The following is a 13,071-nucleotide window of genomic DNA, read 5'->3' as shown; positions in this document are numbered from 1 at the left end:
GCCCCCGCCCTGCGGCACCTGACTACGGAGTGCGTGCACACGATGAACTCAGGCTTGGAGTTCCACTGGTGGTAAGTGATGTAGTAGTGGGTCTGCAGCCAGATCCACTGCTGGCCTTTGGTCAGAAACCGGTAGCAACATGACTTCCCTTTGCCAAACTGCATTACTGTGAATAGAAAATAAAATCTGCCTTTAATGAGCCTTACTACAAAAATGACCTTTTTCTAAAAAGTCACCGGTAAATATGCAAGCATTCCAAAAGACAATCCCAAATATTGCTTATTTCTTCAAGTGGGCTGTAATTTAAGTGACTGTCAGGATAACAGTAATGGATAATGAATTCTTAGTGGAATGACAATCCACACTCTTTCCCCAAAAGCAAAGGGAGCCTCGAATAAGAGCAGATGCACACAGATTCTCAAACCGGAGTTGAATTAATATGAGACCGAGGTTTTACTGGTGTTCATCCTCCTGCCGCGGGTAGAAGCTGCCTTAGGATCTGCAGGAGCCGAGCACAGGAGAGAGAATTTAGACACCGGGACAAGTGAGCTGAAAATAGACCTGACAGCCGCCACCTCTGGAAGGATTCTGTAGCTGTCACTCAGCAGTTCATCCTTAGTCTACAGAGCTCTAAAATAGGCTGCTGTGGTGGTGTGTTCCCTCCCAGGCTGAGCACTTACAGCAGAGTCTGCAGTGCATTTCTCTCAGTGTCCAGAGTAGGATGGGTGCTGCTGGCTTATTAGCCTAGAGGGAAAGAAAGCTGGACCATCGGGTCAAGGAGCAAGCGCAATATGGGCTTTACCGCTCAGTGCCCGAAAGGTAACACGTCTTTATGCAAAGAGTTAGGAGAAACCACAACTAGTTGGAGAAAGCCACCAAAGGCATGGGAGACTTGGGATTGAGATCTGAACAGGAGGGAGCTCAGCCAAGCAGGGGTGTGGACTTGACAGAGTGAGAATATCCTGCTGAGCCACGTGGCGCGTGCTTCAGAGGAGGAAGGAAATTCTACGCCAGGATGGCCTTTCTCTGTTAGAAGAATCAAAAGGGCAGAAGTCGCCTTGCTTCTCAAATTTTCATGTGCCAAAGAATCACTTGAGGATCTTGTCAAGGTGGGTGTTCTGGTCAGTGGCCTGATTGGGGTGGGGGGGCTGAGAAGCTCCATGTCCAGCCAACTTCTCATGATCCCCAAGCTGCTGTCAAGGACCACACTTTGAAGAGCAAGGAGTTAAAGTTTTAAAGAACAGGCGTCAATTCTAACAGTGAATCCTGATGAAACTAAGGTCTGTTTTTCTAGCAACAGGAACAGCAGAGATGAGCAAACTATAATGGACGCTACGCACAGGCATTTATCCAAATGTGAAGTCTGTGGTCAGGTCATGTGCCGGCGTCCAAAGTTTAATATTACTACAGATATTCCTGTTCACAGATAGGACTTGACATGATCATATCATTCGCTCTTTACTCTTCTTGCCCAATGGGAACCCTGTTCTTGCAGCCCCTCCCCAATGAATTTTCTCGCTCATACCTTTGCCAGCGTTTTGCACACTCCTGTGGCACAGAACCTTCCCTGAGCCTGCTCCCCAGCTGTGCACAGCCCTTCAGTACACTGAAACCTCCCTTCCTGTTTCTGGCTCTTCCACTGGACCTTGCCCCTGAAGGGCAACAAGGAGGTTCCAAGTCAATTATCTTTATGTCCGGGCCTCCCTTAGTATCTGGCCTGTAGTTTGTGACCAATGTCTATCTGCTACATAAAGCATAATTATGCAAAATCATTTTTTAATTATATATAAATATACTTTTTACATCACTCTTCATTTTGTACATTTTTCCATCTCGGTCATAATCCCTGTGGACTTCCCACCACCAATTCACCCATGTATGCAAAATCATTTTTTGGTCTGTGAAATATACTGCATAACTTGAAACAGTGACCAGCATTGTCTTCCTTTCTTAAGATGAACTGACTACTGGCCTATCTGAGGGATACTAGGAGGTGCTGGCATGGGGCCAGGAAGAACAGTCAATTTCAGGTGCAGACAGCACCAGGCTAGTGCAGACAGTAACTCCCAGATGATTTCAGAGAACGCAAAGACACCAAATATCCGATGTCAGGGCTAAGCCCGCTGTCCGGGCTCCATGAGAGAGCTCAGGCATCCTCAGCACCGGGACTGGGGTGCAGTACTCACAGTGCTGGTGGCAGCGTGCCAGGAGCTCCAGGTCATCAATGTGGTAGTAGTCATAGCCTGAGGTCCCCAAAACTTCAAAGGGCAGGTACCCTATGATTGGAGGGGCTCTGCCAAGGATAACAAGGGTAACTCAGTAGCTGGAAAACACACTGCCCCACTCACCCAGGGCCTCCATGCCCACGTAGAAAGTGGGGGCACCATTTTCACGGTGCGTGATCAGTGTGAGACCTCACTTTTCTAGAACAGGACAGGCTGTGGTTCCCAAAGACCCTCACCCCCCACCCACTTCTTTTTGCATTTAGATACTCAGTTCTCTTGACATAACTTGGTCTAAATAAAATCAATGTCTGCACTACTAATTAATCAAAACCTGCTATAGATTGGGTCAGCCCAGTACCAAAGTGTAATAAAAAATTAAAGAGTGAGATGGGGAGATTTCTAGTTCTTCAACTGTGAAAGCTGTTACCGAAAAGATTGGGCCAAAGGGGTAAATAAAAAAGTTGTTGAAAGAGATAAGACATTTCTCTTCTATCAGATGCTGCATACTGGGACTTGGGGGGGACCCCCCTGGGGTTCAGGGTACTGAAGGGGATGGGGTACTCCCCAAAGACCAGAGGTCTTTGGTGTCCAGCATCTGGCTCCCCTGAGATGGTGTGAACCAAACACAGAAACACTCACAAAGCAGGTAAATGAGGGAGAACATCTCACCCTCAGGGAACTGCTCTTCCTACAGCCACAGAGCCCTTCTCTGGGGAGGGCCCTGGCCTGGCCTCTCTCACAAGAAGAGCAGGGCACATGCAAGCAAACACTTGAAAAGAATCAGCCCCAATATTTTTCTTGTCACAAACCTGTGATCCAGAAATAAAAATTTCCATTCCAAGCTATGCCTTGAAGTGAATTCTTCTAAAGGCTCGTCAACTATGCACATTTCCTGTATGAGAAGGGGGACAAAAATGTTGCACGGGCTGCCAGATGGTCACCCTAGGTTTGTTCAAGAATTCATGGTGTTTGATAGAAGCTAAAGTCATTGAGAGCAAGTCTCCAAGTTGTGTTGGACTGTCATATCTGTAGGTAATTTCGGTAATACTGATACTAAATTTATTCCCCAGCTGGGGAAAAATACCTAGGAGCCAAAATGTCACACCACTCCCTTCCCATTATCTAGAAGTGTGATAAACATGTGGAAAATGGCTTTTCATCTGAAGTTGAATGACTAATTTAACTCAATATTCATGCCACAGTTGTTGAAGCAATCTCAGATGGGAGAGTAAAGACAAATCCTCCATGTTGGCACTCAGTTCTCACCTCTGCCCGCCCTGAGTGGTATTAATGTTGGCATGAAAGTAGGAAAATTTACAGAGTTATAAAAGAGCATCCCTGCAGGCTGAACAGCAATCGATGCTGCCTTCAAACTAAAGAGCTTGTAGGAACCCAGAGTGAGTGGAAAGAGCATGTGTGGCTGTCACAGGTACAGAAGCCAGCCATTTAAAAATTCAGAGTGAGTGACAACTTCATTGTCATTTTGTCCTTTCCCATAAAGATAAAAATTAAATATAACTAAATGTGACTGAACTCTAGTTCTGTGCGATCAATTTTCCTCTGGGTACTTGCCTTTAGGAACTGTGGTGTTGCCAGACGAACGGTGGCGATGAAGCAAACCTCTTTTCCTAGTGGCACCCGGCAAGGCCTTGAGAGGGCGCTGTCAAAGCCGTTACAGGAGGGGTTAGGCACTGGGGGGAGGAAAAACAGGTTAGCCTGAATGGATCAGAACTGACTTCAGTCTTAGAGTGAACTGGTAAGGAGTTATTCATCCCCACTGCACTGATGGGGAAGCTGAAGGACATTCTGGGAAAGTAACCTGGACCAAACCTAACAGAGCTGGATTCCAGACCATGCTTGGGACCAATATACCCCCCTCTGCCTCTCACATCCATTAATCCTGCAGTCACGTAGATTGTTGTGCTGGGGGAAACTGGGTAATCAGAAGACAGCGTCATTCTGTGGGAAGGACCCGAATACTCCTGTTAGTCAGCATTTCAATGGTGCTTCTGGCACGGCTGGATCCACACAGTGTTGTGTGGTCTTGGCAGCTGTTGATCCCATCCCTAGTGTGGGCACAGCTGGGATTCAAGACCTCCTGTCCTCAAACTCCCTCAGGAGGCAGAGGCCTTCTGGGACTCAGAGTAATTCCCACAGGCACAAGCTGACAACAAAACTTGCTAGTTCTGTGGTGTTGCAGAGGTGACAGAACCTGTTTACATGCCTCTTATTCTCTCAAGTCTGGGAAGCCATGATTTCCTCTTTCAGATGAGATTTCCTTTTTCAGATTTTATAAAATGTACTCTTTCTGGCCCTCAGTTGAATATGAATTAGCTTATATCAATTAAACTATATGTATGTGTGTGTTTCCCAATGTGAATATAAAGTGGATAAAATAGTAGTCCCTAGAGAGTACATCTGTCTTTAATTGGCTTAGGTCACTGCAGATCAATTTACAGGGTAAATGTACACCCACACACACACACACACTCACACATACACATATGTGTATATAAATTCACCCTGCAAATTAATCTGCAATGACCTAAGCCAATGTGTGTGTGTGTGTATGTGTGTGTGTGTGTGTAAACCAAGGTCACTTAGAGTAGAAAGAACAGAAGAGGGATCTACACTGCTCTCTGACTCCAAGTCCTGGGTTCTGACAGGCCAGGGGACTGTGCTGGGTGAACACCTCAGTGTCCAGATGCTGATGCTGACACTAGGTCCTCAGGCCCTTGGACCACAGCAACACTCCTCAATGGAAGGGTGTGGAGAACTGCTTCATTTCTGGGGCCAGAGAATTTTTTTGCTATTTTAGGTCAAGCGTGGTGGGTGGGAAAATAAATTAAATACAAGGAAAAGTGTATAAGAGAAAAGTCAATTGACCATGTACATGGAGTTGTCATATATACTAGATTCCTTGAGACCTTTCTCGTGGCTACCCAGGTCCCACCCCCATCACAGGTTAGCTATTTCAGGAATTCTGGGGTGGATTCAGCCACTGATGCTTTTAAAGGTGCCCCAGATTCACTAACATACAGGCAGGGTCAGGACCACCATCCAAGATAATCTATACGACTTCTTATTTTTTAAAACATAGTTTTATCCTATACATTTCTGAACTTGTAGATTTAAACATAGTTTTCAATTTGAGAGCCTATAAGGCATCAGAAAGTAAATATTTTAAAATAAAATATGCAAGACTTTCTTTGGATTTCAGCATTCAGAGAATTTTTTATTTTGTATGTTTACACATTCCTGTGATTCTATAATGTGGCCTTCTACCCACTTATGTGAACAAGCTCATTCAACCAAACATGTTCTCTGAATGCATTCACTTTATACCAATAAATGTTTCCCAACATGAATATAAAGTGGATAAAATAAAAAACAGTAGTCCCTAGAGAGTTTACATCTGTCTTTAATTAGCTTAGGTCACTGCAGATTAATTTGCAGGGTGAACTTATTAAGGGAATTTATCAACGGAAAGGAAAAACAATTCCACACTAGGGAAGGGTCTACAGATGTGAGCATCTGTGTAATTAAAAAAAAAATAAAAAAGCATTTACAAATCTCCCAGATGTAAAATATCTCCTCTGCTTACATGTAAGAGGTATCACCAGCCAGACAGTGACCTAACAGTCTCCTTACTCTTTCAGAATATCAAGACCTTCTAAGCAAACTTCCAAGGACTTCCCAGGCATTTCAAGAGAAAGTCTCTGTAATCTAGCTCTCAATCATGCATCCTGTTTGAATGACTCCTCTAGCTAATAATTATTCACCTGCTCTGTCAGTAAGTGCCTTTCTGGGCGATTTACTGGAAAGAGGACAAGAGGACAGGAGTAGGAAACATCCCCCTAATAACCTCTACAAGGGGCAAAGACTTGGACTGTGGAAATTAAATGGGCATCCTGCAGAGCTTATTACTGGTTTGGTTGTCTCCCAATGTAGTTTTATCGGTCCTTTTGTAACCTCTAGGATTTTACAGATGAAAACACACCCCACAAGGAAGCGTCATTATCCCCTGGAGCTGTACTTGAGAGGCTCGATATTTTGCAGAGCAGCTCAGAATCAAGAAAACTATTTCTGAACAAGCTATTCCCACCCCCCACCTCCACCTTAAACAGCTGAGGGCTTGATGAAGGGGGCAGTAAGTCAAGGAGGGAAGTTGGCATGGAGGTGAAGGGGAAACCATAAGGAAGAAGCTACTTTGAGCATTTTGCCAATTGCATTTGAAATTACCTTTTTCTCAGCATGAGCCTTCCCACATATTCTAGAGAGGCAACCCAGGAGCAAAACTGTTCCCTGGGCCTTTGTAGTAATATTTAGCACTTAGAATAACTTCTCTGGCACTTCTTATCCCAAGGTAGTTTAAAAACATTAATTAAGGATTTAATTAGTTCTTTCAATTTAAGTAACAGAAAAAATAGATCTAGTTACAACTGGCATCCTCAGCCTCTCAGAAGAAGTAACCACTTGGGGCCGGCTCAGCCCTGTTTTATCAGATCTCTGACCATTTTCTGACCTCTCTTTTCCTCTGCCACTCCAAGCCTCTACCCACCTAGCACGCATGAAACAGATAAAAGTGATTATTTCTTGCTACATTTCTCCCTCTAGAGTCATCTTCCTCAAAATTAATCTCACTCATGCCAGAAGCTAAAGAGAGAGTGTTCCCCACCGCTGGAACCGGGTCTGGTTAAAACTCTGGAGCAGGCCTCTTGTACATAGCATGCGCTCACTGAAGGAGCCTCCCAGGAGATGACCATCCCCCTCACACCCAAAGCACAGCTTAAGACCGCTCTGGAAAGAGACCTTTTGAACTTGCCAGCCACCAAGGCACAGTCCTTGAGATCCCATGACTGGCTTCCTCTCCATGGCCCACGGGGCTGCTGCTGGAGAACCCCCTAGGAAGGGTGCCCTCTGAGCACCCGCACAAACTTTGCTTCAACTCAGCACACGGGAAAACCTTGAAACACTCATGGCGGGCCTCAAGCTTGGAGAGGCCTTCCAGTTAAAAGGGCCTTGGGGTTACCCAGTGCTTTCTTCACTCCTGAACTTTTCACCATGATCTCTAATTTCAGAGGCCTTGAGAATTTTGTCTTGGACTGGCATTTCTGGGATTTCAAAAACAAGGGAGTTGCAAGAGTCTCTGGAGAATAAGGATATCTCACTTGGCACCCAGGGCTGGCTTCTGAGTGTATCTGATGACAAAGGTGAGCTCCCAGATCCATAGTGAAAAGTCTGGAGGATGGCTGTAGGGTCAGGGAGATCTCAATTGGTGAGAGAACTTGCTTCCCACTGGGGTAGGAAAAATATGAGGAAGCAGCAGAGATGTTGACCGCGTAGAAAGAAAAAGACATACCTACTCTTCTACTCTATCAGTTCAGTCATCAGGTCTAAACAACTAAGTATTCTAATCAGAGATGGTCTGCTTGTGATACATTTGTTGTAACAGCTGTAGGAACACACATGAGAAGTACAGGAGGAGAGTGACAAATAGCTTTCTCAGCACTTCTCGAAACAAAAGACAGACAAAACTCCTAAGTGTCCCAGAAGATGAGAAGCAATGAATGGTGTGGTTTGCAAAACAGAGAATAAAGTTCCCAAATCCCATTTGTGATCGACAGCCAAAATGTTTTGGTGTTATTTGGATGAATGTGTTGAAATGTTGAGGGAAAAATAATTTGCTGCACATTCATGAGAAATCACCTCCCACTAATTAAGCACTATTTTCAGATTCTTTTTTCTCTTTGCAGTATGCTCTACCCAATATGTTCTGAAAAGCCAGGTTTCTGGGTTCTTGGGAGAGTGGTAGCAACATAAGCCCCACCATCCCAATTGTTCCCCTGAGGCACCCCCTTGCTTGCGGGGGTCCTATTAGCTCTCCCTTCCTTTCTGGCAGCTCTGTTCAGCAAATGGGGGAATGATGATGGAAAGAAGCTAAGATTCACATGAGAAAGCTGGGGATTGTCAACATGCCTGACTGAAAAAATGATTGTAAAGGGAAAATATGTCTTAGCCTTCCTCTTTCCCCAGACATTCATCAATTAAAATTAAGTGCTTCTGGGGGCCAGAGGTGACAGTGGTTGATTAAATATCCACCAGCTGGTTGGTGTGACAGGGCCCAATGACCTGTAAGCTCGGAGAAGTGAGCTTCCTTTAGGCCGCACCCCTGTCCTCCAACTGCTTATCGTGTACCAGTGATAAAGGTTTTTTAAAATGGTATTTTATCACCATTACCAGACAACCGGTACAAAAGCACCCCAGCTCCCGGCGGAAACCAGCAGAATGATGTGGTTGATACACACATATCTGTTCATTTTAATACAGACTCGGGATGCCCAAGTAGGACAATGCCCTTGGGTAACACTTTGTTCTTTATCGTCATCTTAATTCCTCTGCAATCTAATCTGGCAACAGTGACCATGCTGGGGAAGGACAGGAAGCTTCCTTGTCAGGGTGGAGGAGACACTCTGCTTCTTATTCTTGGGGGCCTGGGACAGATGACCTGATATTCCCTCCACCAAGCTGTCTTTCCTGTGCTAAATCCACATCTCCATTCCCAGTAAGGCCTGGCGGGCATGCAATTTGTGCCCTTAACTGAGATGTCTCAATTAATTCAGCTTGGGGAAAAAAAACCAAACCAAAACAAAAACCCCCAAAGCCATAAAATGAAGCAACCTACAGAAATCCCACGGACCATACGGAATCAAGTGTTGTAAGATGAAAAACCTCCATTTTTGCCAGTGTTTTAAATCGGTGTGTGGTGAGAGGCGAGTAGGTGAAATGAGGGCAGGGAAACTTTTATACTCCGGTGTGTGGTTTCTGGAAGCCCAGAGTGGAATGTTTGCTGAGGGTGACCTATTTGGAGCCACACCAGCGACTTTTGAAATACTGCTTTCTGGATCTCAGTCAGATGCACATTTAAATCCAAGTCTGGGGGAGGAGCCAGGGCCTAAGTGAGAGACTGCCTTCTTTCTGGCATGAAGTTTTCCTCCAGGAACTGGAACCTGCTTATTAGGACTCCTTAATGCCAAGACTGTTCATTATGCCTCTGAGAACCATCCTTCCCAATGAGGTCGTTTTTGAGGGGGCTGGAAGGGCTGTCAGCCCTTGGGTGTATAGGACTGGGGAAAGACATCATAGTTATTGTATTGGATGAGTAAAAAGATGGGAGGGAATATTTGCCTATTTTAAAAAACCTATCTGTTCTGGGGCAAACATGTCCCTAAATAAAGTAATATTGTTTCAGCTCTATTCTAGAAACTGTACAGAGCACAAATAAGACCACCCTTGCATTAACTTCTGGCCCCCTGGATGCTCCCAGCCCAGGGGGAAGGATCAAATTGTAGACCTTTTCAGGGGACACAAGGAGGCATGCATACCCTATGTCTATACTCTGCTCAGATTCCTTCAATGAGCTGCTCACAGACAGGGCTGGAAACTGTCCTTGAGTGAAATAATCCGAAGAAAGCTGCTTTCTTGTCCATTTCCGGACATGTATTTCTTCAGGTTTATTAAACATCTAAGTTAAGGCCCACCTTGGTGGTGCAACAGCTAAAGCACAGCATTGCGAAGCTAGCAGCAGCTGCTTCAGCAGAGTTCGATCCCTGGTCAGAGATGTGACCCACATGGTGCGGCAGACCTCTCCTGACCCACCAGCTTCTCCCCTCAGCAGTGTACTTCGTTGATCTGCCTGTTCTGCTCCCCACTCTGCTTCTGGTGAATCTTCTTACTGCCCCAGCACTTTTGGCCTGTACCTCAGTTCTGCATGCATAAATAAATCAATCTTAAAAAAAATAATCTAAGTTAAGTATGTGAAGTCCTGTTCCCCTCCACTTCCCCTAGGACACCTGTGGCAGATGAAGTCCTTAGTGACTATGGGGAACATATATTGAAGCAGGTGTATTTCCATTTTGCTCTAGCATTTGGGCAATGGTCACTGTGCTTACACAGTCACAGTAACTGAGCACGGTGAGTGAGAGGGGAAGGGGCAAGGTGGCAAATGAGCTGATGAATCTGGAAAGGTCCAATGCCAGCTTAATCTCCTTCACAGGAGCAAAGGAGCTTTGGTCCTCTCCTCTTCCCACATGCCTCCCCTACTAAGTGGGCTTATTCACAATGGAGTCAAGAGAAATCCTGGGATGTTATTTGGGTTGGCAGGCAAGCAGATAGGAGTTTTTGTTTTTTTTTTTAAAGATTTATTTATTTGTTCATACAGAACTGGGGTACAGGCCAGAGGCTCAGGGGGTGGCGAGAGGCTTCACCAGAGACAGAGTGGGGAGCAGAACAGGCAGATTGACGAAGTACCGCCCGCTGCCGGGCGGGTCAGGAGAGGTCTGCCATGCCATGTGGCTCGCCTCCGGGGCAGGCGGGGATCGAACTCCTGCGTAAGTGGCTTAAGCTTCTCAGTGCTGTGCTTTAACCCGCTGCGCCAACAGGGAGGGCCCAGATAGGAGTCTTAATAAAACTGAAGGGTCCACCAAAACCTCTCCTAGAAATATTCTCTTCCCTGTGTTGAGTCTAGATATTTTACTTTGGTCCCTCTGGTAAAAGGCCTGAAGGTTTTTGTTTTTTTTAAAGATTTATTTTTATTTATTTATGCATACAAGAAGTGGGGTGTACGACAGAGGTGCGAGAGGTGGGAGGACTCACAGAGTGGGGAGCAGATGAGGTCTGCTCTGCCATGTGGGTCAGCTTCCTGGCTGGGGATTGAACTTGAACTGCAGTGGCTGATAATACTTTGATAGCACTGAGACTTTTTAACCCCTGTGTCATGAGGGAGGCCCCAAGGCCTGAGAGTTCTTATACATGTGATTTTTTTTTTTTTTTTAGTAGACGCCAAGGGCCTCTACCAGCCTTGGGAAAAACTGGTTGATGAGATGAGTTCTAGGCTGGGAAGAAAGTGTGTTAGGAACGCTTCTGGGTGAAGAGGGTGCCTTCTGAATGAGCAGTCTTGGTAAGGACAAGGCTGAGGCCATTGTCCTCCAAGCACCCAGGGAGCCTAGGAGGGAAGGAAATGCAGTGAGCATGGGGGATACAGAATGGGGAGTTGTTTATTCTGGCCAAAGACGAACTTCTCTGACCACCTGTCATTGCTTACGAGGGTTTCCATATAGACAATTCACAAGGCAACCAAAATTAGCACTCCAGCTTACTCATCAAGGATTTAACCTTGACTTTGGATGTAAAGACAAGGTGGGGAGAGCCCCCTTGGAAGTCATCACTGTATCTCTGGAGTGTGCTGTGGGGGTAAAGAGAGCTCTACTATCAGCTCCTGTGGAAAAGACAATTTTCTATGATTCAGGGTTTGGGTCAGAGTTCTGGCCTATCCCATGTGTGGTCCAGGGTCAAGGCCTCTAAGCCTCAGTCCAAGTCAGTGCACTTTTGCTGGATGCTTATTTAGGTGCCAAGACTGTGGGCCCAGGAAGGAGTGTGATGATCCATAGATGAGTAAAGGTCACTGTTTTTCCATTCTATTACGTATGAAAAGGAAAGTTCATTTCTTCTGGACAGTCATCAGTGGGAACATACCCGGCAATGATCCATAAACCAAACTGCCCTACAGAAATGGCAGGACCTTTCATGATAGCATAAGAGGGTTTCCCACACAGCTCTTGGAAGTATGAGCTGGTATTCTATTAAAGTAACACTGACATTCATATTCCTTTTTCTTCTGTACTTTACATATATATTTTTTAAAGATTTATTTATTTATGCATACAGAACTGGGTTACAGGTCCGAGACACAGGTGTGGTGAAGAAAATTCACCAGAGACAGAGTGGGGAGCAGAACAGGCTGATCAGTGAGGTACACTGTGGAGAGGAGCAGCAGGTGAGACAGGAGAGATCTGCTAAGCCATGTGGATAACCTCCAGGCGGGGATCGAACTTGCACTGAAATGGCTGCTGCTAGCTTGCAGCCTGAGTCCTAACCCCTTGCACCACTAGGGAGGGTCCATATACTGGTTTTTAACCACTGCCATATGTGGGACTGGGTGACCTGTTGCACTAGGTGACCTGTGGAGTTGGTCCTTTGACATGTGGGGCCTTGCTGACCCTGAGTGACATCTCCTCCCTGAGTGTTGGCCAATTCCTGGCAATAGCAAACTCAACTTTCTGTGTTACCTTCATGTACAAACCAATCAACCCAGAGCCTATAACACTTCTGTAACAACCTTTTTGGGCTCTCACACTCAGTCTCATTACCCTCCTGCCCAGTCATACCAGGGCCAGGTAGCAGACAACTGGGGGCAGCCCCCAGACCTCAGAGTTCCCCTGAAACTATCCAAACCGGTCAGTCCTAAGACCTGCCTTGCCCATCCTCTTTCAAAGACACGCCAGCAGAGGCTCTTGCCCACATTTTCTTCTGTTCCCTCTGCCTTCTGACAGGCCTGGTGCTCCCGTGGCCCTGCAAGATGAGCTGTGCTTATTTCGCTGGACGAACCTCTTCCTTCATGACAGCCATTCCCATATCTGTGTCTCTTACCATATTTGATTTAAAACAAATCTTGGGTCTGTGGGTGCAGGGTATTTGATGTGCACAACTACAGACATCAAATACCAGCAGTACGCTGGCAGGGACAGGCCTGTACTTTGCATCTAGATATTTAACTTCAACATAGATTTGGGAGACATCAAAGCATGGGGTTAAGAGGGTAAGTTCAGGGTAAAGGGCCTAAGAGTGAAGACCTGGGTAGGTCTCCCAATTCCTACCCAGCACCTTAGACTTAATTCTTTGACATAGCGGTTTCCTTCCCTGTCAAGGTGGGCTGATACCAAATACCGCCTCATCAGGTGGTTGTTAAGACTGAACTGGATGATCCATGCAAAGGCCTGGTACTTAG

General features: G+C 45.8%; 1 protein-coding gene across 1 annotated transcript in view; it reads right to left on the bottom strand.

The window, feature by feature from the left end:
* NPAS2 (neuronal PAS domain protein 2) overlaps positions 1-13,071 on the bottom strand; it is a 69,969-nt gene that overhangs the window by 27,685 nt on the left and 29,213 nt on the right. Inside the window, exons 6-9 of the mRNA XM_012727310.1 lie at positions 3,798-3,916; positions 3,035-3,117; positions 2,187-2,293; positions 19-166 (exon numbers count right to left, since the gene is read on the bottom strand). Coding sequence (XP_012582764.1) covers positions 19-166; positions 2,187-2,293; positions 3,035-3,117; positions 3,798-3,916 — 457 coding nt within the window. The remainder of the gene's footprint in view (positions 1-18; positions 167-2,186; positions 2,294-3,034; positions 3,118-3,797; positions 3,917-13,071) is intronic.

Source organism: Condylura cristata, unplaced genomic scaffold (assembly GCF_000260355.1).
Source record: "Condylura cristata isolate star-nosed mole 26May11 unplaced genomic scaffold, ConCri1.0 scaffold00020, whole genome shotgun sequence".
Lineage (NCBI taxonomy): Eukaryota > Metazoa > Chordata > Mammalia > Eulipotyphla > Talpidae > Condylura > Condylura cristata.
This window is presented reverse-complemented; position numbering and strand designations above follow the sequence as displayed.